Source organism: Sphaerulina musiva (assembly GCF_000320565.1).
Source record: "Sphaerulina musiva SO2202 unplaced genomic scaffold SEPMUscaffold_3, whole genome shotgun sequence".
NCBI lineage: Eukaryota > Fungi > Ascomycota > Dothideomycetes > Mycosphaerellales > Mycosphaerellaceae > Sphaerulina > Sphaerulina musiva.
In genome coordinates this window covers 184,560-212,559 of record NW_016017385.1, presented here as the reverse complement: position 1 = coordinate 212,559, position 28,000 = coordinate 184,560, and the positions used below count along the sequence as shown (strand labels likewise).

Genomic DNA, 28,000 nt, shown 5'->3' with positions numbered 1-28,000 from the left:
ACCACCACCACCACCACCTAGATCGCCGACGCCGACGCCGACGACACCCCCATGCTGCTGTGCTAGCATTGCTAATTCCACGACCGCGCGTTAGAACCGAGTCCTGCCCACCCGCTCCCCGCAGCCACGACGAAGCGCAGAAGTCCTTTCGAGCAACCCAAACTGCCATGCCCCCCGGTTAGCCTTTCGCGATCCATCACCAGCACGATGCCGCACGAGGAGACCTCGGCGGCTGTCGCCAGCATACTGTCGAATTTCGCGAAACAATACACTCCGCTGGACGCAGACTCGTTCCCCGCCTCTGCTATTGCCAATGGAGTCAAGAGTAATAAAATCACCTTGCCTGGCGAGGACACCGTGGAGAAGCGAACTCTGGAACGGGAGTTGACAAACCTCTCGACACGCATACAGTTTCTCGAGACGAGAGCGCACAGCGGGCTCAGCTCGCTGCCCATGACCCCCAATGAGCCTGTAACTTCCGCCTTCATTACCGAGAATGCCTCGTCTCCCAAAGGAGGTGCGCTCAACCCATTGAACCCGCGGCAGCGTTCCGCCTCATGGGTGAACAGCCTCCTGGCGAAGAATGAGGGAGAACCACAGCTGAGACAGCTCACCGAGGAGCAATTCACGGTGCTGAGGGAGCACATCGATCAGCAAGCGCAAGAGATCAAGACACAGAAGGAGTTTATTGATGGGATCAAGGCGCAACTCACGCATCAGCAGACTGCTACACGCGCAGCGCTCGATACGCTGGGAAACTCGCAATCTATTGAGCAGCTCAAGCGAGAGATTGAGAAGAATGCACAAATCAATGCGACGTACCAGAAGGTGCTACGAGAGATTGGCACCATCATCACGGCTGTGGCCAATGGAGATTTGAGTAAAAAAGTGCTCATTCACGCAACCGAGAAGGATCCTGAGATTGCAAGATTTAAGCACACTATAAATCAAATGGTGGATCAGCTGCAAGAGTTTGCCAGTCAGGTCACCAACTTGGCAAAACAAGTAGGCACTGAGGGTCGATTGGGTGGCCAAGCCGTTGTCCCTGGAGTGGACGGCATCTGGGCAGAACTTACGCAGAACGGTAAGTGGTGGAAGAAGCCACTCATCTGTCCCACATGCGATGCATGCTAATACAACATAGTGAATGTGATGGCGCAGAACCTCACCGATCAGGTCCGCGAGATTGCCGTGGTCACCACAGCAGTGGCCCAAGGTGATCTGAGCCGCATGATTCAACGACCGGCCAAAGGTGAAATCTTCCAGCTACAGCAGACTATCAATGCCATGGTGGGACAATTACGAACATTTGTACGTTTCTTTCTCTGATCATTTCGATGCGCCCTCCTGGCTGACCACACATATTCGCAGGCCACCGAAGTGACGAGAGTCGCTCGTGATGTCGGCACTGAGGGTCTCCTCGGCGGACAAGCGCAAATCGAGGGCGTGCAAGGCATGTGGCATGATCTCACGATCAATGTCAATGCCATGGCCAACAACCTGACGGCACAAGTACGTGACATTGCAGAAGTGACGACCGCTGTGGCCAAAGGCGACCTTACACAACAAGTCAAAGCGCAATGTAAAGGCGAGATTCTGGCTCTGAAGACGACGATCAATTCCATGGTGCACCAACTCCGGCAATTCTCGGCGGAGGTGACGAATTTGGCGCGTGAGGTCGGCACAGAAGGACGATTGGGAGGGCAAGCAACTGTGCATGGCGTCGAGGGCACGTGGAAGGATCTGACAGAAAACGTGAATGGCATGGCCATGAACCTGACAACTCAGGTGCGCGAGATTGCAGAAGTCACGACTGCAGTCGCCCAAGGAGACTTGACGAAGAAAGTGCAAGCTGAAGTGCAAGGCGAAATTTTGGCTCTCAAGAACACCATCAATACTATGGTGGACAGACTGGGAACGTTCGCCAGCCAGGTATCCCGAGTGGCGAAAGAGGTCGGAACAGAAGGTGTGCTGGGTGGACAAGCCCGAGTCGAGAACGTCGAGGGCGAGTGGAAGACTCTCACTGACAATGTCAACACGATGGCAAACAACCTCACGGGACAGGTGCGCAGTATTTCCGACGTCACACAAGCGATTGCACGAGGAGATATGAGCCAGAGAATCAAGGTTCATGCTCAAGGAGAAATCCAGACCCTAAAGGACACCATCAACGACATGGTCACGAGACTGGACGCATGGTCTCTGGCGGTAAAACGAGTAGCACGCGACGTCGGCGTCGATGGCAAGATGGGAGGCCAGGCCGAGGTCGATGGCATCACCGGTCGCTGGAAGGAGATTACGACGGATGTCAACATTATGGCCCAGAACTTGACTTCTCAAGTGCGAGCTTTTGCTGACATCACCCACGCTGCCATGAAGGGCGACTTCACCAAGATGATCAACGTCGAGGCGTCTGGTGAGATGAACGAGCTGAAAAACAAGATCAACAAGATGGTACTCAACCTGCGCGAAAGTATCCAGAAGAACAATCAAGCAAGGGAGGCTGCCGAGTTGGCCAACAAGACGAAGTCAGAATTCCTGGCCAACATGTCTCATGAAATTCGCACGCCCATGAATGGCATTATAGGCATGACCCAATTGACACTGGACACTGAGCTGGAGCAGAACCAGCGCGACATGTTGAATATCGTCTTCTCGCTCGCCAACAGCTTACTCACCATCATTGACGATATCCTGGACATTTCCAAGATCGAAGCCAACCGCATGATCTTGGAGGAGGAGCCCTTCTCGTTGCGCGGACTGGTCTTCAACAGTCTGAAATCCCTTGCAGTACGTGCCAATGAGAAAGATATCAGCTTGATATACGACACGGACGCATCCGTGCCCGACTACATTGTGGGCGACTCGTTCCGACTGCGACAGATCATTCTGAATCTGGCAGGAAATGCCATTAAATTCACCGAGCACGGAGAAGTGCGCGTGAAGATCTTCTCGGATACGTCGGTGCAATGCGGAGAAGGCGAGGTCGTGGTGAAGTTTGCGGTTGCGGACACGGGCATTGGCATTCATTCCAACAAACTGGACCTCATTTTCGACACATTTCAGCAGGCCGACGGATCGACGACACGTAAATTTGGTGGCACTGGACTGGGGCTGTCCATCTCACGGAGACTGGTGACACTGATGCGTGGGAAGATGTGGGTCGAGTCCTCGTATGGCTCTGGCAGTACATTCTTCTTCACCTGTGTGGCTCGGCTGGGCAACCCGGACGTGCACAAAGTCATGCCACAGCTGCAGCAGTACCGAAAGCACAATGTGCTGTTTGTGGATAATGGTTTCATCGATAACTCCGAGCAAATATCGGCGAGCATTCGCGCGTTGGATCTGGTGCCTTGTGTGGTTGGAAATGGCAGAACACCTCCATCCGAGCTCAGCCCCCAGGATCAGTACGATTGTGTCATAGTGGACAACACCGAGACTGCTCAGAAGCTTCGCGGGCTCGAGCGCTTCAAGTACATCCCTATTGTGATGCTTGCACCGGCGATATCTGTCAATTTCAAGACGGCGCTGGAGAATGGCATTTCAAGTTACATGACCACGCCCTGCCTACCGATTGACCTGGGCAATGCGCTTGTGCCCGCATTGGAGGGCCGCGCTGCTCCCATGTCGGCGGACCATACAAGAACGTTTGATATTCTGCTGGCCGAGGATAATGCGGTCAACCAGAAGCTCGCTGTCAAAATTCTGACGAAACATAACCACAAGGTTACGGTGGCAAACAACGGCTTGGAGGCCTTCGAGGCGATCAAGAAGAAGCGTTTCGATGTCGTTCTCATGGACGTTCAGATGCCCATCATGGGAGGCTTCGAAGCCACGGCCAACATTCGAGAGTACGAAAAGACCCATGAATTGGCTCGGTCACCTATCATCGCACTCACTGCTCACGCTATGCTTGGGGATCGGGAAAAGTGTATCCAGGCACAAATGGACGAATATCTCTCCAAGCCACTGAAACCACAGCAGCTCATCCAGACTATACTGAAGTGCGCGACTCTGGGTGGAGCGTTACTCGAACGGAAAGGCGATAGTCGTGGCTCCATTCATGTCGAAGAGGCAGCACCGACGACTGGAGCGTCCACTTCCGAGGGCAGCTCCGACCAGAGCAGACTGGCAGCACCGAAGAGGCCTAATATGACCCCACGAGGTGCGACAGACGTCGGACCCGCTGGACTGGAGAGTCCCGCAATCGTTACTGCCGACCAGGACGATCCCATGACACGGGTGAGTAGATGATGGTCTGATCATCACAAAACAACTGATTGTGTGCTAATTCCGTTGTAGGAAGCGTTGCTCCGTGCGAATAGCAGCTGATCGAACGCACCAGTTACGGTTGCATCTTTGTTTAAGGTCTCTTGGTATAGTAATATATGCTGGACATCAAGCTTGCATATTGCAGCATTGGCCACCACGCAGCATGATGAGCATGTGCTCGATGTCTGCAGTCTTTTTTCGGCATAGACAGTGCACTCTTTTGGCACTGTATCATCGCGGAGGATCTATTGCTGCCGCCTTTGCGGTTGGGGAGGTGCAGTGTTTGCGAGTGCGATTCGCCTAAGAATGGCATGGACGGGGTCCTGGTGGGTGGGATGAGCGCTGTGTTGATATTGGATATGATACTTACGCATTCAGAGAGAAGAGCATTTTCCCTGCGATTGACAATCTTTCCGCTTCCATTCAACCGCTCTGCCACTAGCGGAGAGCAGTGAATTGGATCACGCGAGACCGCGAGGAGCACCGGTTGTGATTAAAGTTTATACAGCATGCGGTTCATTCAAAGTCTAGACCCGTGCCGGCCGTCCTTCCCGTCCGTTCAGTAATCCAACCCTTCCCCGACCTCCCTGCGTTCCCTCACCTCCAATACACGCTAAAGGTACCTGACACAACATTCACATGCCGGGAATTACAAAGCAGAGTTGGCACAGCATCTCGTAGGACAGGACCGCCTGTGATTGACGAGGCCCCCAAGCATTGTTTTCAACACTGAATACCAGACCGAGGCTTGCAGAGGACTAATATTAGGTATTCAACCACGACGAGGTTGTTGTAGTCGAATTAGATGTCAAGTTTTTCATGCCGCAAGTCATTTTCTGGGAGTAAAAAATACACAGACTGGTCCTGTTCTCGAGCCCTGTCTGCGGTGGCTGTCGTGAACGTGCCACCCTTGATATATGTGAGTCGCGAAATCACAGTATCGCTATGGATGCCAGAACACAAAGTCGGGCCCGGTCGACGACATTACATGCGCCGCCGCCGCCATCGACGAGAAAACGCAAAGCCAGAAGTAGCCGGTCTGCAGAAGAAGGCGACAGCGGCGACGATGGCAAGAAACGAGGCCGACCGCGTGTGGACAAGCACGATGAATCTGCTGCAGATCGCAGAAGGACTCAGATCCGAATGGCACAGAGAGCGTATCGACAGAGGAAGGAGTCTACTCTGGAAGAACTACGAAAGCGGGTCTCGGAATTGACCAATACTGTGGAGCTCATGAATAAAGCCTTCACGGATCACTACGATCGTCTCTTTCTCCTCGGGCTTCCCAGTAGGCATCTGCAGGATGTTCGCGAGACTGCGGAGCATTTTGAAAACCTGATGAAGGGCATGCGTAACCCGTGTGAACACTCTCTTGACGATCCCCCGGCCAAAAGCCAGCGAGAGTCTACGAGCTCTATTCATGGTAGCAGTACGGAGCAATATCAGACTACAATGGAGCCTCGAAACGTCCCATCCTGGATTGATCGCTCTGCTATCTTGGAGCAACAGCAACCCAAGCCACAAGATCCAGCATCAGTGGGGCTTGGCTACACTTTGTATATGCCAGAACCAGAGGAGATGGAAGATGTTGAGCAAGAGTGCTTCGCTCCTCTCGATCCGACATCCACGGCACTGACATCGCCATCCTCCCTAGAACTTCCTCGACAACCACAACAGCGGCAGAGCTTCGAGCTCTTCCCACAGGAAATCCCCGAATACCCATCGATTCCAGCTTCCCCCACTCCTCCGCGAACCTACTCATTCCAGGAAACGACTTTCGGCCGACGCCTCCATCGAGCTGCACTCGAACAGGGCTATCAGCTCCTGCTCAACCCCCAACGTCGTCCCGCAACCTACGACCGAGTCTTCCGCCTGTCCCTGATGAGTCGCAGCCGCGACAAAGTCCTTGCACACATGAAAATGATGCTCGAACGTGGCCCCCACGAATCTCTCGATCAAGATACTCCGCTCATCCACGTCGGAGGAGCAGGCACGCATTATCCCCGACGACGCGCCTTTGGTCATTTATCTTCTTCTCCTGTCCCTCAGCAGCAGCAGCAGCAGCAGCAGCAGAGGAAGAAGAAGGGGAAGAAGGACAGTTGTTGGCACATGGGCATCATCGGTCCTCAAAATCTCGCGTTGTTGGAGAATGCAGCGAAAGATAACATCGCCGTGGACATGACAGTGGAGATTGCCGGGTTCGAAGGCGAGTGGTTGGATCCGTATGATGTGGAAGGCTATCTCGAGGAAAAAGGAATTCTTCTCGATCCCGCTTCATCGTTTGCCGCAGTTGAAGTTCTCCTCCCCCCTTCCCGTCATGTGAGCGACAGCAAAACAACGCATTCGACTTCTCCATACGTGGCGGAAGGTGGTGGGGTTGTCAAGACTCCCAGCTCGAATTCTGTTCAGCAGCACCGCACGACACCACCTACTGCTCCGCGACCTTTTGACAGAGAACAACTTTTCCATTTACACAGCATGGGAATCGACGCGAGCGCATATGATTCCGCCGCGAATTTGATTACGACTACGACTACCGTCATCACGTCGAGTACAGGTCCATGTAGTAGTAGTACAGTCGGGGTTTCGGATCCTTCTTCTTTGACTGGAACCGGAAGCTGGATGCATTTTTTCCCACAGCCGGGTGAGGGTGAGATGATGAGGACGCATATGCCACTTCTACTGGATTCGACGATACCGGAACAGGATGCGGCGGCGTCGGCGGGTGTTTCTCTGGCTTTGCCTTGGGAAGTGGAAGGATTCAAGGCGACGGAGGAATTTTTACAGGGGTCGTCTTCTCGAGCTGGTGTGGATGATGGAGCTGCGATGGGCATGAAGACGGAAATGGATCGAGGAAAGGGAAGAGGAGGAGGGGGAGGGGGAGAAGGGGGTGAGGGTACGCAATGGACCAAAAAGACTATCATTATCGATGTGGCCAAGTTTTTGAAAAGTGAGTCTTTTTCTTTTCTATTTTTGTTTCTTCTTCTCCTTGTCTCAAAAATGCTCTCTCGCCCTGCCATGTACAGTCATAACTCATTGACTGACTGACCATCCATCGCAGTCCTGATCGTTTCGGGAGTTTGTCTGAGTCGAACTCCGGGCTATACGCGACGGGATGTCGATCGAGCGCTGGCGCTGGCTTCCTTTGATGCGTTCTGACGAGGAATTTTCTACCAAGTAGAGTAGATGGTCCATTTTGTTTCGGCGAAGCCCGGACGAGAAACCATGAATACAGTGCCGCGTTCATGCTGGCAGCAGCGCTTTTCTGTACGTGTTCCTCTTCTCGTGCCGACGGCGTCACCTTTCTCATCGTCTTATGCCGTGTTTCTGTCTGTGCGCACCAGAGCCTTACGTCTGTCTCTCTCTCTCTCTCTCTCTCTCTCTCCCTCTCATTGTGACTGTGTATGCTCATGCGAATCGTCCCCAAATCCTCGTCCAAGCGCGCAACGTTATTCCGGTGTCAAAGTCTTGTTCGTCACCCAGCAGCACGCCTCTCTGCTCTCCTGTCTCCTGCAACGTCCTTTTCCCTTCTCGCGGAACCCGCCAGACGAACACAGTGTCCCGCAAAATCTTTCGTCCTCCATCACACGTGCAGCTTACTTCATAGGGTTGGTAGTAGAAAGGCCATAACGTCCTCACAAAGGTGGCGCGCATGAGACAATCTCCCCTCCACCCTTACAGCCCTTCCTTCTTGCATGAACAAAAAAAAGAGCCCGCCTCCATCCACCCCTTCCTCCCTCTTTCTCTTCCTCTTCCTCTTTCACTTCCCCTCCTTCTTCTTCCCCTTCCCCCCCTCCAAAGCCTTCCTCGCCAACTCCACCCTCTTCTCCCTCTTCCCACCCTTCAACAACTCCAAATGCCCCGCCCGACTCGCCAAACTCTTCTCCGTCAACGCCGTCATGCCCGACGAATGCTTTTTTTTAAATTGTGCCGTTTTGAGCGCTGAGGAGTTTTTGGTGGGTTTGATGACGCGGGCGCCGAGTTGTTTGCGGTTGGGGTTGCTGGGAGAGAAGAAAAGAAGAAAAATATGTTAGTTTTTTTGGGGGGAGGGTTGGGGGAGATGGATGGGGGGGAATGTTTACGTTTTTGCGGCTGGCGCTTTGGGTTTTTTGAGTTGGCCTTGAGCCATTGTTTTTTGTGGTGAGGAGGGTGGTGGTTTGTAGAAGGGTGTGTTGTTGTTGTTGTCGTTGGGGATGTGGGGAGGGTGTTGTAGTCGTTGTCGTCGTTATCGAAAAGTTGCATCGGAGTGCCAAGCGCCGACTTCCAGATCCACCTCCGCTCTTACCATTCACGAACCAGATGGATCCCTAGGAATAAACATTAAAGAGTGTCTATACGCCGCTTATATCTACTATAAAACATGCATTTCTTGCTTGACCGTACACAAGTATACCTCGGACAGAACTATTCGCCGAAAGAGAAAGATATATCTATATCTATATCTCTCGTTGAAAGAACACTGGAATATAACTCATCTCTGAGCTGCCTCCTCCTCCTATTAGTGAGACCATAGCTAAATCTTACCTACCTCCTTATAGGCATTATAGTACAGAAGAAATTGTACTAGAGCCAGATCTCATCGAATTCAAGACTACTTGCCCCCTAGTTCGTCCGCAACGACAGGTAGCATACGGTGTGCTGCTGGAGATATTCGTCAAGGTACCTTACCTACATAGGCGAGTTAGCTGTAGACATCTCTCTCTCTTTCTCTTCCTCTCCCTCTCGAGCAGAGCAGAGCAGAGCAGAGCAAGAAAGATATACATATATATATATATGCAACTTCCTCCCGGTAAGAGCTGAGTTCCGTATGGATGCTTCCGAACAGAAGAAGAAGAAGAAGAAGAAGAAGAAGAAGAAGAAGAAGAAGAAGAAGAAGAAGAAGAAGAAGAAGAAGAGAGGAAATGCATTCGTCGTCGTTGTTGCTCCATTACTGTGATCCCCAAACTGGTCAGGTAGACAACCAAAAGAAAACTTCCCTCCCTAGAACCATGAGACCATGCAATTTTGTCTCTTATACGCCAGAGCCGGAAAAAAAAGACAAGACGCCCCCGCCCTCTATTGTATCGAAACGCCCGCCCTTTCCTCTTTCCTCTCCAAAATGCCAACCACCCTCCCTTCCTTCATACTCCTCCTATCCACCAGAGAAAACAGAAAAGAAGAAAAAGGCCCATTTCAATCCCAAGCATTCTCCTGACTATCCCTCACACACCTCCTAACCCTCCTCTTAAACTCCTTCCGATCCTCCCTCCACAACTTCCCCGCCTCAATATTCGCCGGAGACTCATCATTCGGACTCCCCAACATACTAATGACACTCAACAAAATACTCTCAGGTCCCTGAATCGGACTCCACCGTTCCGCCGCACTCTCATACCCAAACTGATCCTCTCCGGCCGCGTGCAAAATCGAAATACACACGACGCCATTCTCGTAGACGTTGGGGTGGAAAATGGGAGTCGAGAATTGCAGCGTGGGAGGCGAATGCGGATAGTCTGGGGGGAAAGTGAGTTTGGCGCGGAAAATTCCTCCGCCATAGAGGTCGTCTTGGTCTTCGGAGAGCATGAGCATTACTTCCCATTCGAAGACGGACGAGTGTACGAGGCCGACGGAAATTCCGGGAATGTCTTTGTCTGTGCGCATTTGTTTGTATTGGCGGGAGAGGAGGAGGGCGGCGCTGGAGGAGGGGTTGTTGTTGTTGTTATGGTGTGCCGCTGCTCCGCCGGAAGAGGCGGTGGTGGTGTTGCGAGTGGTTGGCGAGGCCATGGTGGTGGTTCTTGCCTAGGTGCGGACCAGTGGCACTCTTGTCGTCTTTCTTCCTCTTCCTCTTCCTCCTCTGCTTTCTTTTGCTTCTTCTTCTTCTTCTCTGTTCTGTGGGTGATGGGCGGCGTGAAGGAGGACTCGAGTTGATTCAACTGCGTCGGGCGTATCGTGGTTGGTGAGTGAGTGAGTGAGTGTACGTCTGAGGTGGTGAGTGAGCAAGAAGAAGCTAGAGTAGGAGACCGAGTAGCGGATGATAGAGTGAGCTCCCGAAGCTACAGCTATTCTCTGGTCATGGCGGACCTGCCTACCTCCTACGTAATGCCTGTGATGGCCAAACTATACTGGTGGTACATGCAAGGTACATGTACATGCAATAATATCTAATATATTGATCAAAGCAAGAAAATGTGCATAGGTAGGTAGGGTAGGTAGTGAACAGTTCGGAGTTGAACAGGGTATCTAACACGCAATTCTTCCATTCCAACTCCATGCACAACCAAAGAGTTTTAGGACTTGGTCAGGAGCCATGCGCCTCCTACAGCCAGCAGAGACCCCAGCCCAACGACCTTCTTGACCCAGCCTTCACCTCCTTGAGCCATATCCAAAGCGACTTTGCCATGTCCTCTGTCGTCCCGAGTGGCCCGTGTTGAAGCCTCACTGGCCATCTCTTGCGTAGCAGCATGCTGCATTTCCTCCTCTTCTTCTTCTTTCTTCTGCCTCTCCATAATCTGCTGCAAGGCCTCCAAATCCTTCTTCCAATCCCCTGCCTGCATCTCATCCAATCCACTCGTCTCCACGCCCTGCACACTCCCAAAAAAGTCCAACACCCTCCGATTCCTCCCTTCCTCCTCTCCGCCCGGGAACAAATCATACCTCACACCGGCGTCACTATGCACGCGATCAAACGTATAATAATCAAACAGCTCCCCCAGCCGCACATCCGCACTCGTACTATTTAACCTCGTTTCCAAAAACTCCAAATTATAATATGTCCACCGATCAATCACCGCCACCCCGACATCCTGATCCGCATGATGCGAATAACTACTCTGATCCTTGGCACTGCTCCCCGTGGCAATGATATTCGGCGTATAGAATGCCGGATACATGGTATTCGCCTGACACGTATCAATCATGAAGAGCAGCTCATGATATCTCTTCTTCTCCCACATTTGCGCAAACGCATCCGCCAGATCAAACGAGCTGATTTCCTCACTGTCTTGAAATTTCAAAAATTCATTTCCGCCATGCCCCGTCATGTAAATCAAGATATTCGACCGGTCGTCAGTCATGAGTCGTTTGGACGTCGGATGAGACGAGGGCCATCGATCGGTCAGGAGACGAATGAAATTCTCCACGGTGACTTCATTGCCCCGATAATCGACTTCGATGCCTCTCATTCCCGTCGTGGTTCCCCCTGCTTGTCCTCCATGATTGCCGCTCTGGTCGTCGTACAGATCGAGTTGGCGCGATTTGTCATTGAAGACACTGCCGGGAAAGGAGTTGCGCGGATTGCAGGCCATGTCATCGGGGAGCATGAGGATGATTTGGCTGTCGGGTATCCCCAGACGCTTTACGGTGCGGTAGAGAGAGAGGGTATTGGCGAGATGGCGGTAGTTGAACCAGAAGCGGGAGGTGCTGACCAGGACCGCCCAATTCGAGGTGTGCGTCGCGCCCACATCGGGAAGAGCAGCGAGGAGCGCCAAAAGGGCTGTAGGTAGCTCGAGGAGACGCATGGTTGGTGGTAAGGAGTGTTGTGCCGATGGGGACAGGTAGTTGTGGGGGGCATGTATAGGATGCGTAGGCTGCTTACTAAGATGTCAGCTCTCTCCCTAGAGATTCTGCCGAGCTGAATTGTAGCTAACATACAGGTATAGAACTAAATAAAATCTCAAACAAACTATATAATCCTTTCAACACCTACAGGTACCTACCTACCTCCTTCCCTCTACTAACCTACCTTAGATAGCCAAGTCCAAACCCTTCCCGGCTTATATTAGGTAGGTAGGTAAACTAAGTATACTCGACGGTGAAAAACGAGTCAGATAGATATATATTCTTGAAAACATTTCAATTTTCTGAATAGGGAGGGTAGCTGAGCTCTGTTTTCAGTACTATATTGCTCCCTAGGTACTATAGGGAAACATTCCCCTGCTCGCAGCCCAGTAGAGTTGTTTGGCAGCTATGATTGGAGAGAGAGAGAGAGAGAGAGGAACTCGTAGGTATATACATGTATGCTGCTGCAGCTCGCTCGCTCTGTTGAGGGGTTAAGGTAGGCCATAGGTATAGGTATGGGTATACAGAATTCGAGGTAAAGGAGGCTTGCCCTATAAGACTTTCCTTTCTCCGCAATGATGGACAATAGTACTCGAAGAACACCTTGGGACTCGTGGCATGCGTGAGTGTGGTCTTACAAACTCGGTTAGGATTGGATACCTTCTCGCCGGGGATGAGCTCCATTTCGACGATGCTCTCTCAAAGAGAGACCCAAGCAAGCCTCTGGGTTATCCGGCGTGCCTTAAGTGTATACAGTAGACCAAGTCCACCACACCTGTCGCACGCGGCTCGCAAATGTAAAAAGGAAAGTCTCTCTTCACTAATCGAGACTGACCTCCTCAATCACCCGTATCAAGCTCCAAATCCAACTGCACCCCATGACTAACTCCATAATCCTCCAAACTCAACACATCCTTAAACGGCCGCTCGCCCTGCCTCTTGAGCATAATCTCATGCGGTGCTCTCCCAATATGCGCAGCGACCATGGCCTTGAAGGCTTTGACGCTATCGCTGGCCAAGCAGGGGATTTGCGCTTTGGTGCCCAAGCGATCATTAACGGTGACGATGATCATGGGTTCGTTGGATACGGGGAGAGGTTTCTTCTTCTTTTCCTTTTTCTTCTCCTTGTCTTCCTTCTTGTCCTTGTCTTTTTTCGCAGCAGCACCAGCAGTAGGCTTGTCCTCATCTCTCCATCTATCCTCTCCACCACCTCTTCGGTCATCTCCTCGATCATCTCTCCATCTATCCCCTCCACCATCTCTCCTCTCATACCCATACCCATTTCCATTCCCACCCCTCCTCACAGGCTCCTCACGATCTCGATATCCCCTCTCCAAACGTCCATCCCTCTCCCCACCCTCATTCTCACGAGGAAGCTTCTTCTCCTTCCATTTGAACCCACCTCCACTCGTAGATTTCACCTTCTTCTCTTTCTTGTCTTTCTTCTCATTCATCTCCTCATCCTTCTTCTCATTCAACTCTCCATCATCTTCTTCTTCTTCGCGAACAGGTAGAGGTGAAGCTGAACGATTGCGCGCAACAGCTGCAGATGGATGTGCAGATGCAGATGAAGGTGAGACTCGAGGTGAAGCTGAGCGATCACGTGCTTCAGAATCATCTGATGGCATGGTGGTGGTGGTGGTGGTGGTGGTGGTGGTTGTTGTTTTTATTTGTTTTCTTTTGGTGTGCGGCAGCAGCACGCGATGGAAGCTGGAGCGGGGAGCGCGCCGGAGTTAAGGCTTAGTCACCTTTCCACGATTGTAGGTGATGTACATTTTCTACATGCAATTTACACAATTACATAAATTGGACACCTTCACATGCTCAAAAACGACACTGTTCTGCACAAAAAGAACGTCATCATGGTATTGCAAAAAGTGTTGATACTACTCTCCATACAGCTACCTCCTAGTATTGTAACTGTTCATCATGTTGTGGGTATCTCTCACATGCTTCTTGCCCCATCGTCACATTTCTTTAGCCGACATTCGCGACACTGTAGTCTCGCCTGAGTTCAGCCGTAGCAGCATGACATCGGCTCAAGATCAGACCCACTCTGGATCCCACGCAACTGCACTCCCACAGGAGGCCCCATTCCATAGACTGGTCTAGATTCCTCTCCACGTGGCGGCCTGACCACACGAGCAAAAAGATGCATCATCTCCCTCTCCGAAACATGATCGAGCGAGCTCCACGGCGCATGATTCGTCACTGGGACAACAGGGCTGATCCACGTCTTTTGCTATGAGCTCGTGCAGTGGTACGAACGGCGGCTACGGCGGATGCCATTGCTGTCTTTGTCTGGTGGTGGTGGTGGTGGTGATGGGAGGTCGCGTGGTCATTCCGGTGCCAATTCGTCGACAGCGACGGCAGGCTCGAGTTTCAGAGCAGCATCCAGACTCTGGGTGAGAAGTAGTGTTGCGGCAGCAGCACCCACTTCGATAGAAGGTTGCGTCGTGTCCCATATCTGTTTCGTCATCACTTCCAACCACTCTGCCTCTTCCAGTTGCATACTCTTCTGCTTCCGCGCGAGCTTGCTGCGCCTGATCTTGATTCCCGGCGTTCCGCCACATGAGCCCAGAATGGGGCTGGGAGGGACTGATGTAGCAGGACTGATCGGGTCGGGGGTCGAAGGCTCGGATAAGACAATGTCCAGCTCCAGACATTGATGAATGAGCTCCTCGATACCATCTCTCGTAACCATAGCTTTGGGCTGCACCACCTCAAGGAAATCGTGGCCAAACAGCTCGTCTCCTTCGACAGCATTGTGCACGGCGTCCAGAAAGAACATGAATGAGGGCAGCGTCGGTCCTTCGATGGTGAAGGGGTAGTGCACATCACTGAGGAGACAGGCGGCATATAAGAGTCGGATAGTGAACTCGGAATCCAGCGAGTGCTCGACCACACAGGCGGGACAGCCCCGTGTATAGCACCAATCGCGTTCTTTTTCGGCGGAAAGAAAGCACTGCAGCCAGACGAAGGCACTCCTGGATGAGCTAGTAAAAGCATACTCGAGATCCTCGAGCTTGGTGGCTTGTGTAGCTGCTGAGGCGACTCCGCATGCTCTGTCGAACAGTTCCACGACGGGGACCAGCAGAGCATGGAGGACATCGCGGGTGATGAGCCATCGTTCGACGTCTTCTAGATGGGCAGGGGTATGGCAATCGCAGAGTCTAAATGGCGGTCATCAGAATGGAACACGTCGCAGTAGTGTAGGGTCAGGAGAGCAGGGAGGGCAGGGCATGGCATGGCATGGCAACTTACTCGTAGTCGTAGTATGCTGCCAGGTGCTGTCGAAGGATAGTGAAGCCTTGAGAGTGGGACAAGGTGTCGACGTCTTCGGCATTGAGGAGGAAGGGCGAAGCATTCGGGATTCTGGAGGAGGGCAGCGTGGCAGTAGGCATGTCGGTGTAGTCGCGGGGAGTGGTGTGATGGTCTTGATTGTTGTTGGCAGGCCCAGTGCCGGTGGGCATATTCTATACCAGTGCTGGTGGAATCGAGTATGGACTACTACCTAGGTAGTCTAGTATGGAGGGGGTGGAGTTGAGGAAGAGGCAAAGTGGTGAAGGTCTAGCTCATATCAATACCTCCTAGCTAGCTTAAGGTAGGTAGTGACTCGGCAATCGGTCCTTTGCAGAGCAGCAAAAGTCAAATGGCATATGACAGTCCGGATGGAGATGGGCAAGTCGGCGCAATTATGGGTCCGGTGTGAGCAGCATGCGGCTGGTCGGCAAGGACAAGGAAGCAAGAATGGGAGGCAGTTGGGCAGTCTCTTCTTTGGACTTGCTTGTTGGGTGTGTGAAAGTGAGTGAAGAGCCAGAAGGAAGTTGGAAAGGTGCAGTCGAATGTCGGGTGTCGGGTGTGATTACCTGATGGTTCCCAAAAAGAACATGATGTACTGTACAGTAGTACTTAAAGTAGGTAATGTACCTAGTAGTAGTTTGGTAGGGCGCCATGATCAATATCATCATTTTACCCGGCTGTGAGAAATGGCAGCGCTCGATGGGGGAGAATAGAGAATCGGTCACTTTCCACCTCCCACGGTCCACCTCCCACTTCCCAGGAGCAACAAGTTCAAGCTTCCCTGACTACTGTAGGCCCTACCTTAGCGGTATCCAAACCAAGTTGTACCGTTGTCACAAAAGTAAAAGTACAGCGTGGCCGACACGACATACAGAGGTATGTACACAGTTACACACCTCCTAGCATGGGGCATAGGGCATGGGGCATGGGGCATACCATGGGATGACACCGCCCCTCATCCACGCGGTACGGTAGCAGCGGGTAGCTTTTCTCATCCTTTGACGTGGTATTGCCAACCACCCGGCGTGGGATGGGGTAGATCCTGTTCTGGATAAACACCTACCTGGTATTGGTCAGGTAAGACTAGAGGAAAAAAACAACCATGCCATGCCCTGTTGTTGTACAAGGCTAAAATCTGGGAAATGTTTTTCACCCTGGCATATTCTCAAGACTCACACCAAATCCAGATTCTTCTTCTTCTTCTTCTTTCTTTCTCTTCATTCTCGGCTGCAATTCGGCCTTCTCCGCCTTTTTTTGGTTACTCGGATACCACTACTGTACTTGGTATACCAACAACTTACTTGGCGAATTCTAGCGTTCTTCTAGCGCATTGTAACCTCAACTTACCCGACTCATAGTCCATCCTCCCAAGAAAATCCTCAAATCCTCATCATCATCTGCCGATGCTTGCCGCAGTCGCAGTCGTACCTAGTCGCATCAGCTGTATGTGTCCAGTAGTACCTACAGGTCGCCCCCAATAGTGCGTACGTGCGTGCGTGCGTGCGTGCGGTGCGTGCGGCCTCCCGATGCACGTGGTACATAAAGCCTCCCATCCCATCCCACGGTCCACCTCATTCCAGTCAAGGAATTTCACATGAAAGCGCCCGTTTTTTTTTATCTTGCTCACATGCGGTTTTTGCTTTTGTTGCTTTTCCGCTTTCCCCCGTACCGTTCCCCGTCTTTTTATTAGGAGGTACAGCAGGCAACAGGTTAAATTTGCATTTTGCCCCACGTGGGCAGGCAAGGCGCCAAGTGGACGATTGAGATGTGATGGCCTCGGTCTACCTCCTGAGAGGTACAGTATTCGGTACATGTGATGATTGCGGGGACGAGATTCTGTTGGAACCACACACCACACTAGTGCCCAATTGAGAAGATTGATGGAATACCAATCAATAAGTGGATTAATTGAGGTCCGAGGTCTGACCTCTTAAGAAGAGAAAAGAGGGGGGTGGGTATCCCCAACTCTACATACATATGCCAAGGAATCAGTGGCCCCTGTTATCTCATATGACTCATGTCACATGATGCCAGGGCACCCATGTCCTTCTGTCCAAACACACCTCCCTCAGCTTGATTACATAAGAAAAAGCAAGCTGAAAAGACCAAGACATGGTGACCGTCCATCTGAATCTAATGACCGACCATGTCCACTTACCTGAGCCCCAGGCTCGTCCGGAATGACTGGAATGACCCCTTGGGGAGGTTCTTTGTAAAGCCATCAGCTCGCTGTTTTGCCGTTCCAATCCATTCAACGGTCAATCTTCCTGCCATTGTTTCCTGTCTTACCCAGTGTTGGTGGATATCCACATGTCTCAAAGCAGTATTGAGTGAACCATGCTTGTGATTGGCGATATCCACTGCTCGTTGGTTGTCACAGAAAACCTTGGTGCTTCCATCCATGACTCTATTCATGGTTCCATCCTTGACAGGTTCCTCAGATAGCTCATTTCCAGGTGGAAATACCTTGTCAAATTCTGAGAAAAGTCGAGTCCACCAGTACCCATTACCAGCAATTGATGAGAGTGCTAACAACTCTGCCTCTGCGGTTGATTTGGTGACTGTTTTCTGTTTGGTTGCTTGCCAGTCAATGGCACCACCATACATCATCATCAGAAAGCCCTGGGAACTCTTCCTGTCTGGGTTGTCACCAAATGAGGCATCCACAAACAGCTCCATCTTGGGCTTCTCCCTATGGAAGTGGAGCTTCATCTCTCTGGTACCATAGAGGTAGGAAATCAGGTGGTTGGCAGCGTCCATATGAGCTTGACTCGGGTTCTTCAAGAATTGAGAAAGGGTAGCATGTGCCTTTGCCACATCAGGCCTTGCCAAAACAGCTGCATGACCAATAGAACCAATCTTCATCTGATATCCTTTGATGAAGTCAGGCCTGGCTGTATCAGTAGCAGGTTCCAGGTTTCCAGTAGGGAGTGGAGTATCAGGAAATCGAGTCCTCTTATGAACCCCAAATTTGATGCCAATTTTCGTCAAGTAGGCAGTCTGGCTCAGAGTCAGGATATCAGGTGATTCCTCTACCTCTGTACCCAGGAAGAAATTGGGGTCTTTCTGAGTAACCTCAAAGTTGGAAACCAAGTACTGGTTGAACAAGGTGGCTTGTTCATCACTCTCATAGATCAATCTGATGTCATCCACATAGAAAACCATAAGCAGACGAAGATCTATGTTCACCATCAGGCAGTCAATTCCAGGAACCAACTCAAAGCTATAGTCTTCCATTCTCATGACAAACAGGTCATACCACAAGCGAGGTGACTCAGCCAATCCATAGAGAGCCTTCTCAAGGATGAAGCAGGCATCTGGTCCAAATCTATATTCCTCCATTCCCTCAGGAATTGAGCAGTAAACAGTGTGAGGAATGGTAGCATTTGGGAATGCATTGACCACATCCCATTGCCTGGTCTTCAACCTCCTTGCAAAGGCCAGGGCAGTGATAGCCCTGAATACCTTGTACCCCAAAGTGGCAGCATAGGTTTCATGAGTTGATGGCAATTGAAGATCCCTACGGACACAGAGCCTGGCTTTGTACCTGAGAATCTCACCACTGGTTGGGTCTGTCTTGTAGGCAAAAACCCATACCAAAGGTACTTTATAGCCCTTGTAACCAAAGAATACCCTGAATGTCCTTTTGCCCATAAGCTTTCCAGCTTCATCAAATGCTGCTTGCTTGAACTGTTGATGATAGACATGCCTTTCCATCTCTTTCCAATTGGCAGGGGGTGACAGTAAGCTTGTCACTTGGTAAGGATCCTTGAGAGTGGGTGGAGTGTAGACTTGGAGGGAAGTAGCAGCTGCACAACTCAACTTATCCAGGTATTCTTCCAACCGTCCAGTTCCATGGTCGATCCATCGTCCATGGTTGTCCACACTGTACCAATGAGTACTCTCTTCCACCTCCCCATCTGAGGCAGGGTGCTGATGAGAGACCGAAAAAGCGGAGGGTGATGAAGAAGCGGGTGTACCCGGTGAGGCCCCCGGGGCCTGACCAACTTGATGGTTGGCAGCCACATTGTCTTCGTCTCTGGCGGGTGTTTCTGGCGGCGTTGGGTATAATGACTCCTGTTCCTGTTGTGGCCCTTCACCTCCCTGCTGTTCACCACCTCCCTGAGGTTGGACAGCAAAAGTCGGAATATTGGTGGCCAGAAAGGGGTCATCTATGGAACTATCAGAAGTTGGCTCCTCAGGCATTGAGATTGAGTCAATCAATGTCTGGTGAATAGCAGCAGGAACCAGTTCTCCCAAGGTTTGGCCATTGATATCCAGTGGATTGTATCTCTTATTGTCTTTAAAGACCACATCTCTTGTCCTAATCACCTTGTTCAGGGGTGAAGGAATCCAGATCCAAAAAATATTGGTGGAGGCATACCCAATCAGGTACCCAATGTGAGCTCTCTCTTCCATCTTGTCTCTCTTGGCAATGTCTCTGCGGAGAGCGAAGGCCTTGCAACTAATGGGGTGGAGATGGCCAAGGAAGGGCTTCTTGGTGGTAACTTTCTCAAATGGAGTCATCCAGTTGAGTTTAGCAGTAGGGGTCCTGTTGAGTAGGTAAACAGCTGAATCCATCAGCCATGGCCAGAGTGTCTTTGGTAATCGACCATCAATCCTGAGAGTCCTGGATTTGGTAACAATCTCTCTTCCAGCAACCTCACTTGCTCCATTCTGAGCAGGGGTATCAGCAGCAGTGGGCAAAGTGGTGATACCCAGCCTGGAGATGGCTTTTCCAGCATCTTTCCCAATAGTAGCCTCTATATCAGAGCGAACCAGAATGGTTTTGGCACCAAAGGACACTTCCATCTTCTTGAAATGTCCTGGAAATTTGGCAATTGCTTGTGGCTTGGTTGCCACAGGATCACCAACATGATAGCCCTCCTGGTCATAGTACCAGTGGCTGTAAAACTTGAAGACCAACCTATTTGGTCCAGGGAGAGAAGGGGGCATATCAATCAGGTCCTATGAACAGACAGCCATCTTGGCATTCTCTGCCTCAGGCAGCACCTCTCTGTGCTTGTCCTTCCTTCTCGAAATCACTGCTTTGGCCTTGGCTAGCAAGCAGGTGTCACAGGTAACACTGTTCAAAACCTCTTGGCCAGAGACATTATCTAGGCCAGGTTTCATCTCAATCACTTGGCAACCCTCAGATGCAGGTTCCAAGTGCTCAATAGCCCTCACAGATGGATGGCCCAGCAACTGATGCCATTGATTGGCCGTTGCTGTCAAAGGTGGGAGTGGTTGGTAACTGGATTGTGCAGCAGCAGCAAATCCAGTAGGTGACGTTGAGGCAGGTGAGGTTGACTTCCCCGCATTCTCAGAGTGTGGGGTGCATACTGACTTCACCTCCTCAATTCCAGGGGTTCCAGATGAACAAGTGGTTCCAGCAACACTTCTTGGTGCAGGCAACCGTTCAATAATCCAGTGACCGTGTCTGTCGTCACTGTGTTCAGGGGTGAGGCATGCCCAGAGCCTGGGCTCCTCATGTGATTGGCCAGTAATCAACTTGTCTGGCCAGTTTCTGGTGTTATGGTGAATACCCTTTTTGTTGAGGATCTGCAGTGAGACCAGACTTGTGAAGAATCCCGGAATGAGCCTTGCCTTGAGAAGAGTAAGCTTCCTGGTAACTCTATTACCTATATCCAGATTGATGGTAGCATCCACAATTGCCTCAGGTAGGTACCTCTTGTCCCCAGAGATTACCACATCAGAGGAGGTTGGTGACTCGGACTTGACGATCCTTGCCCTCATGGCCTCGTTGATAATGTGAACATTGGCACCTCCATCAAGAATCACTGCGTTGTGAAGGCGGGTGTGGCCAATTGAACCAACGGAAGCAAGTTCAGGGGTCGATTCCAGGGTGGCAGCAGCAGCAGTATCCTCGATCTCTGCGGCCAAGCCTGACTTGTCCTTTCCTTTGTCCTTTGACCCTTGAGCAGCATTGTAAGCTTGAATCGCTTTGTCCACTCGTTCTTTCAAGTTCTTGTCCTCCTTGAACCTCTTCTCAATCTTCTTCTTTGTGTCATCTCTTAGCTTCCATGCCTCAGGCCTCGGATACTCGGCATTGAGGTAGTAGCATTCCTTCCACATGTAGTTCCTACCACAGAGACAGGGCTTGATTGGTCTTGAAGAGGAGGATGATCGGTTTAAGGACGAAGATGATTCGGCTGCAGCTGCGGATGAGATGCTGGCTACAGTGGTTCGGTGCTTGCTCTTGAACTTGGTATTACTATTGTGCTGAAAGTAGGACTGCCAGGCTCTCAATTCCGAATGGAGAGTTGTCACCTCCCTATCATTCTGCTTATTAAGCAGCCTGCCTGTCCTTGTGGCCACATAGTCTCTATACATTGGAGCTATAGAAGACAACCATGCTTGGGTGGATTCATTGTCTGCTTGCTTGCCAACAGCATCTCTCTTTCCACACCAAACGAACCAAAGGTGTATATAGTCCTGAATGGACTTTCTATATAGTAGGTGAGCCAGGACTTCCATCTCTTTCTTCAGCAACTGGGTAGCAGCAAGGGTGTTGGGCTCGGTGTATTCTAAGAGAGTCTTGAGTGTGTCCCTGATTGTCTCACAATTGATTACCCTATGTTGAAGGTCTGCAGAGAGAGACTGGTTAATAATTGATTCAATCTTCTAATACCCCCTTTGCTTAAGTTCCCATGCATCCTTGTTACACCTATGCTTGAATTGAGCCAGACTAAGAGCTGTTGGGGTAACATCAGTGGGTAGAGCCGCAAAGTCAAAGACAGGTTGTCCTTTAAGCTGTATTGGGTTGGTTGGATCTAGCTCAACTGTCTCTGGGTTGATATCAGCCCATATCTGGAGCTTCACTGCCTCCCTCTTGATATAGGTGATCCACACATTCCAGTCCTGCCAGGTGCGCAGCTTGGCAATCGACGTCGTCGTTGTTAATGAGGGTTCAGGAGAATCAGCTATGGTGTCTTCGTTGAATTCGTCAAACCACTCTTGATGCCCAGGATACGAGCTACTAGGTGTTTCTTCAACCTCTTGAAACTCAGGACTCGGGGATCGGTCGATTGTGAGCTGATCTGATAGGCTCGGGCTTTCTTCTCTTCGTCTTGATGAACGGGTTTAGGCCGGCATTCAAGTGATAGTGTACGGTCCTCGGGTTTTCTTGATACAGCGGATTTTGACCAATCTCAGTTGATTCTGGGAGATATCCCGTAACCAATTGATTCCTTTGATTAATCAAGCAGAGCTAGCCGGGCTCATAACTGTTGGAACCACACACCACACTAGTGCCCAATTGAGAAGATTGATGGAATACCAATCAATAAGTGGATTAATTGAGGTCCGAGGTCTGACCTCTTAAGAAGAGAAAAGAGGGGGGTGGGTATCCCCAACTCTACATACATATGCCAAGGAATCAGTGGCCCCTGTTATCTCATATGACTCATGTCACATGATGCCAGGGCACCCATGTCCTTCTGTCCAAACAGATTCCTAGAGGGACTGTTGGTCTTTGCCGGGGCGGAATTTCCGCGCGTATAAATCATGAAATTGCCTATATGTACCTATCTACTCGAAGAAACACTTCGGTATACAATACATAGCATAGAGTACACAACACGACTGGCATAGTTGTAGGTATTAGGTATCAGGTATAGCTGTAGGCGTCGTGGCAATGCATACCTAGGTAGGTATAGGACCAGGGTGAGCCGCGACAAAATACCTCAATACACCTAGGTTCCTTGGGGAATATTAAATAGACGCGCGGAAGAGAGGGAAGAAGAGCCTGCATTGCATTTTGCATTTTGCATTTTGCATGTACATAGGTATACAATATTTGTGCATTGTGCCTGAGAGGTGTTTTGCTTGGTATACCGTACTTTGATACCTTATTAGTACCTGGTTGGGTACATGTAGGTACCTAGGTAGGTAGGTGGTCTAGATCTCTCTCTCTCTCTCTCTCTCTCTCTCTCTCTCTCCCCCACTCCCACTCCCCCCTCTCTCTTGCCTCTCTTTTGTTCGATACGGTACGATACGATATAATACGATATAGTCCTGCTGACCCAAAGTCACATTGGGGCAGACACTCACCTACTCTTTCACCTCACGAGACGAGACGACCGGCATCGGTAAGCCTTTTCTTTTTCTTTTTTCTACTTCCTCTGGAGAATATTATCATCCGGACTCCGGAAAAGTCTGCGCTATTTATTTGCTTCCTTCTTCCTTCTGTTTTCTTTTTCTTTCTTCTTTCTATTTTCTTCCTTGTCTCTATCACTGATTTCTTTTTTTCTTTTCTTTTTCCTTTTTCATACAATTGTAAACTCCCCACTCACACCTTCAAACGGAGTAATTCTGCCCCCGAGGGCTTTGGCATCACCAAAATATCGTATTCGATATCGACCTCGTAAATCCTGATACGGGCCATTTCGATTCATCAGATCGGTATGCGTGCTGCTGGAGTCATCTGGATTATTGTTACTCTTCTTCTCCCTCCACTCGCCATTTTCCCACTTCGTCTCCCATGAAATCGTCACCTGGCTCGTACCCAGCGCGGTACTGGTTCGCTTCCACTCAAAGACCAGACTCCAGTCTTCGTCGCTCCGCACCATCTCCCACCCGGCAGTGTCCTCGTTGAGCTTTTCGACTGCAGCAAACGTCTCGCCCCGGCGCAAGTTGTTTCGGGGGTTGGCGCCGACAAAGCGAGCTGAGATGGTGTCGCCGACACGATACACGGGCTCGACATCCGTGACGATTTGTCCAAACTCTTTGAACAGACCGGCGCGATCGACCACGACAGGCGTGATGAATGATAGGCTCTTATTCACAAAGATGGGTGGCAGTGGCCCCGAACCCAGACGGGGTAGACCATCAGTGGAGGCGCCCAGGTGGGGAAGATATGTCAGTGTCAAATCAATATACGCTGGCAAAGTCCATGGTCCATACAGCGTCGAGGCTCCTTCGTACCGCTGTACGCTGTATTCCTCCGGAGTCGTGATGTAATGGGTGTATGTGTTGGCGGGGCCACCCAGCACAACCAGGGGATTGTTCTCCTCGTCGTCCAGCTCAGGAAAAGTCGAGACTGCGGAAGTGTGCACGGCTTCACGCCATCTACGACCTGCCATGGTGGTTGCCTCTCCGGGAGACACAATGATGAAAAATTGACCCACACGCAGAAGCTGGATATCGACAATGTTGGGTGTCCACAGATACGGCTTCCGTGTTTCGCCGACATCGAGCAGGATGGGCTTTTCGCCGTGGCATGCAATCTGCGTCTTGTTGGGCTTGTGGAGGCCATTTCTGACCGCTGCCCAGAGCGGATTTGCATGTGGCTCACCAGGTTGACCCTGCTTGAAGTCAAATGCACCTGGCCCATCTGAAGTGCCAGCGGCAAAGGAATACCCCATCGCTGCCGGGCACGTCTGCACATTGGTGCCATTTGGCAATTGGAACTTGTACTGACTCAACTCGACAAATTGGTGTACGCTTTTGACTACTTTTCCACGAACGGGCGTGAAAGCTGCATGGTTGTGGAACATTTCTCGAGCGCCTTGATACTGTCGAATGCCAATTTCGAAAGCAGAAGCAGTGCCGGCATCGTCTCGTCCAAAGTGTGGTCCTCGGCCGTGACACGGTTGTGTTTTATTGCCGCAGAGGCTAGTCTTGAAGTCGCACATCTGCCCTTGTTGCTCACCAGACTCGCAATAGGCGCCCAAAACGTTGGGAGAAGTGTCACCCACGTTGGCCTGACTGAAGCCTGCCACGAAAGAAGGGTCTTCTGTCGACTTCTCGAAAAGCATGGCAGCAACTCCTTTATTATCACCAGTCACGAGAGTGTTGTTCCCCAGCATACTCGTGCCATGTACCGCGAACCAGGTGAGAATGCCCACGTCTACATCCCCGGAATCTGTGCTGTGGCTCAACCGCAGGGCTGTCATCTGTTTATCAACATCGTCGCTGTAGCGCTCTCGCTCCTCAGGTGGGTTCTGGATGTATGCCCATGGGCTTCTGTTGACGTTGGCATCGTCCACACGAGTCGAAGCCACAGACAAGTGGCCCTTTGCGAGGCGTTCATGCGCCTGCTTGATCGAGGCCACGGCTCCATCTACGATAGCTTCGTACGAAGGCTTGTGAAAGCCTTTACTGGTGATTTGAGGCAGCAAGTAGTTGAGCCAGGCACCAGGACCACTATGTGAGTGAGTGCCGGTAACGGCAACATTATGCTGTCCGTACAGCGCAAATTCGCCACCAAGACGACCGAGAGCTTCCAAAATACCGTGCCGGACGGCAGTATCTCCAGACTGTGTATCTAGCACGAGATACACGAATCGGTCTTCGGGTGTATGCAGGTCTCCCACGATGAAAGCTCGTGAGTACAGCCGTTGCCTCAGCCCACTGCCCACTTGAGCAGCATCGGCATAGCCCATGAAATTGATCTCGACGACGGGACCTGTGATGTCGCCCTTGCCGACGCCTACCAAATATTCATCTCCATCCCGGATATGGACTCTCGAAGTGGTCGAGACGTGGAATCCACTGTCGTTCCAGAGGTCGACTACAGATGGACCTAGCCGGTGGAGGACATTTAGTGTCGATAAGAGGACAAAGGCAAACAACGCCAGGACCAGAATTGGCAGTGGCGTGCGAGCCATGATGAATGATGTTCTTCTGTTTCAGCCGCTCATGGCCGCCAGTTGCAGTTTCCACTGGGCTGCTGTGGTCGTCGGATGTGGCGGGACGTCGTTTTTGATATATATATATGTAGTGGACTTGTGACTCGTCTGACCGGCAGAGAGGGGATTTCTTCGAAAGGGGTGGATACAGGTAGTTGAAGGTGGGGATGAAGTGGTTATATATATGTTTGGGTACGCGTCTGAGTGAGATGGTAGAAGTAGAGGTAGGCAAACCGGGAAGGGTTCCTGGCCTTGGCGATGATGATGGGATACATGGATGGGCATAGATACCACGACTTTACTGTCCGAGTCTCGAGCAGAATAGAGGTATAAGAGAGCACAACAACGTTATACAGTGTTTAAGTATTGCATACCATTGCCCGGTTAGGTATCTAATCAATTCTACATCAATATGCCTCTCTCCAAGTCTGCCTGAGGGCAAAGGCCTAATGGCTCCGGTATTGCTATCGAACCCTCGCAGACTGTTCTTGACTGGGTACGACTCCGACTCCATCCATTGCTTCCCTCCCTTTTTCCCCTGTCCCATCTTCGCTCCCCGTCTTCTTCCTCTGCTCGGAACACTGACTCGGGAGCGACACCACCTCAGCTTTGCCCTCATTCTCTCACTTCTCCTCCTCTATCAGCATATCTCCAGCAGCCAAGTGGGATACAACAACGGCTCCACCATGAAGAGCCAATACCCTCCAGTTGTGTTCAAGTTCGAAGCTGAACCAGACGTATTTATGCAATCCCAACCCTCGACAGATCCCTCGGATTTCGATAATACTGCGCAGAACTTTGGCCTCATCCATCGCGAGTACCCTACGGATGACACTGCCGAGCCTGCTGGTTTGACCGATTGGCAACGATTCCTCCGCTATGTCCGACATCTCGAAACCACATCTGCCAAGAGTACCACCTACAAGCTTCTCTACCTCGGCCGACACGGAGAGGGCTTCCACAACGTCGCTGAGGCTTACTACGGCACCAAGGCGTGGGATGACTATTGGTCAAAGCTGGACGGCAACGGGACCATTTTCTGGTTTGATGCACATCTGACAGAGATTGGCAAAGGTCAAGCTCGTGCTGCAGGAGCCTTCATGAAAGCTCAGATGGCCGAAGACAAAATGATGCCTGCTCCAGACTCGTACTATACATCACCAATGTACCGCTGCCTGCAGACTGCAAGTCTCACGTGGAGCGATATCCCCCTCCCGGCGGACAAGCCTTTCAAGCCGTTGATCAAGGAACTGGTGCGAGAAGTGCTCGGTGAGCATACGTGCGACAAACGCAGCACGCGGACTGTTATCCACCAAGCCTTTCCCGACTTCCCCATCGAGGATGGCTTTGCAGAGGAGGATGAGTTGTGGCGCGCCGACCATCGCGAAACGCACGAGGAGCATGACGCCCGCAACCAGGCTTTACTAGACGACATTTTCGCCCACGATGACCACGAAGTCCTCTCGTTGACCAGCCACAGTGGCACCATCGCAAGCATCTTGCGTGTACTCGGCCACCGTGAATTCAAATTGCCCACAGGCGGCATGATTCCCGTTTTGGTAAAAGCCACGAGAGTTGGCTCGTAGCATTTCAGGGGGGCCTGACACACGTTCTCCTCGCGAGCGACCTTGACCTGAGGAGTGGAGAGATTACCTGAACACAGTCGGAACTATATTATGCACGCCGCCAAATCAGCGTACGACACATTTTCGAGACCTCGAGCTATACCTACCTACCTACCTACCTTAGCATCTGATCGAGTACTGCAAAAGCTATATGCGATGCTACCTTACTTTCCAAAACCTGCTCCAGGATCGAGACTTTTCAAACCTTTCCATTTCAAACTACCTGCGACTTACATACTCTCTACTTCCACTACGCGCTTCGTAGCAGGTGCCGCAAGAGATCCTTTTTCAATATATTTTAGGCAGGTAGGCAGGTAAGTAAGTAGGTAGAAGAATAGAAACTCGAAACTCGAAGCTTGAAATTCAGCCTAATAAATTTGACCAACCTGCTATAAGTTCGGGTATATTAAGAACATTGTCAAGGTGTAAGGAAGGAAAAAACAAAATCAGATAGAGAGAGTGTATAAGAGAGTGAGTGTGTGTATAAGAGAGAGAGAGAGAGAGAGAGAGAGAGAGAGAGAGAGAGAGAGAGAGAGAGAGAGAGAGAGAGAGAGAGAGAGTAGTAGTAGTAGTAGTAGTAGTAAGTAAGTAAGTAAGTAAGTAAGTAAGTAA

At 51.0% G+C, this 28,000-nt stretch overlaps 9 protein-coding genes across 9 annotated transcripts; 3 read left to right on the top strand and 6 right to left on the bottom strand.

Annotated features, from left to right (window-relative positions):
- The first annotated feature begins 18 nt into the window (after positions 1 to 18).
- On the top strand, positions 19 to 4,868 carry SEPMUDRAFT_147870 (two-component osmosensing histidine kinase). Its single transcript, XM_016904567.1, has 4 exons — positions 19 to 1,084; positions 1,145 to 1,311; positions 1,372 to 4,242; positions 4,303 to 4,868. Exons 1-4 carry the CDS (start codon positions 208 to 210, stop codon positions 4,330 to 4,332), a joined length of 3,945 nt encoding a protein of 1,314 aa, XP_016762133.1. The 5' UTR covers positions 19 to 207; the 3' UTR covers positions 4,333 to 4,868.
- Positions 4,869 to 4,989: 121 nt separating this feature from the next.
- On the top strand, positions 4,990 to 7,431 carry SEPMUDRAFT_61970 (uncharacterized protein; the record flags this gene model as incomplete). Its single annotated transcript, XM_016909582.1, has 4 exons — positions 4,990 to 6,312; positions 6,364 to 6,916; positions 7,151 to 7,222; positions 7,334 to 7,431. Exons 1-4 carry the CDS (start codon positions 5,218 to 5,220, stop codon positions 7,429 to 7,431), a joined length of 1,818 nt encoding a protein of 605 aa, XP_016762132.1. The 5' UTR covers positions 4,990 to 5,217.
- Positions 7,432 to 8,092: 661 nt separating this feature from the next.
- Positions 8,093 to 8,278, bottom strand: SEPMUDRAFT_31574 (uncharacterized protein; the record flags this gene model as incomplete). Its single annotated transcript, XM_016908472.1, has 1 exon — positions 8,093 to 8,278. A coding segment is annotated over one exon (186 nt), but the record flags the coding sequence as incomplete, so codon positions are not given.
- Positions 8,279 to 9,199: 921 nt separating this feature from the next.
- SEPMUDRAFT_147868 (UQ_con-domain-containing protein) lies at positions 9,200 to 10,220 on the bottom strand. The gene has a single exon (XM_016904566.1). It carries the CDS (start codon positions 10,033 to 10,035, stop codon positions 9,445 to 9,447), a length of 591 nt encoding a protein of 196 aa, XP_016762130.1. The 5' UTR covers positions 10,036 to 10,220; the 3' UTR covers positions 9,200 to 9,444.
- A 194-nt stretch (positions 10,221 to 10,414) lies between these two features.
- SEPMUDRAFT_131765 (uncharacterized protein) lies at positions 10,415 to 11,768 on the bottom strand (the record flags this gene model as incomplete). The annotated part of the gene is made up of 1 exon (XM_016902448.1): positions 10,415 to 11,768. One exon carries the CDS (start codon positions 11,766 to 11,768, stop codon positions 10,539 to 10,541), a length of 1,230 nt encoding a protein of 409 aa, XP_016762129.1. The 3' UTR covers positions 10,415 to 10,538.
- Positions 11,769 to 12,647: 879 nt separating this feature from the next.
- On the bottom strand, positions 12,648 to 12,881 carry SEPMUDRAFT_41572 (ubiquitin-like protein; the record flags this gene model as incomplete). The annotated part of the gene is made up of 1 exon (XM_016908833.1): positions 12,648 to 12,881. One exon carries the CDS (start codon positions 12,879 to 12,881, stop codon positions 12,648 to 12,650), a length of 234 nt encoding a protein of 77 aa, XP_016762128.1.
- A 789-nt stretch (positions 12,882 to 13,670) lies between these two features.
- On the bottom strand, positions 13,671 to 15,730 carry SEPMUDRAFT_147867 (uncharacterized protein). The gene is made up of 2 exons (XM_016904565.1): positions 15,073 to 15,730; positions 13,671 to 14,981 (listed from the first exon to the last, which is right to left on the bottom strand). The coding sequence occupies exons 1-2, from the start codon at positions 15,279 to 15,281 to the stop codon at positions 14,147 to 14,149; spliced, it is 1,044 nt and encodes a 347-aa protein (XP_016762127.1). The 5' UTR covers positions 15,282 to 15,730; the 3' UTR covers positions 13,671 to 14,146.
- Positions 15,731 to 23,060: 7,330 nt separating this feature from the next.
- SEPMUDRAFT_147866 (Neutral/alkaline nonlysosomal ceramidase) lies at positions 23,061 to 25,865 on the bottom strand. The gene has a single exon (XM_016904564.1). It carries the CDS (start codon positions 25,740 to 25,742, stop codon positions 23,400 to 23,402), a length of 2,343 nt encoding a protein of 780 aa, XP_016762126.1. The 5' UTR covers positions 25,743 to 25,865; the 3' UTR covers positions 23,061 to 23,399.
- Positions 25,866 to 26,380: 515 nt separating this feature from the next.
- Positions 26,381 to 27,747, top strand: SEPMUDRAFT_147865 (phosphoglycerate mutase family protein). The gene has a single exon (XM_016904563.1). The coding sequence runs from the start codon at positions 26,450 to 26,452 to the stop codon at positions 27,347 to 27,349; it is 900 nt and encodes a 299-aa protein (XP_016762125.1). The 5' UTR covers positions 26,381 to 26,449; the 3' UTR covers positions 27,350 to 27,747.
- Positions 27,748 to 28,000: the final 253 nt, after the last annotated feature.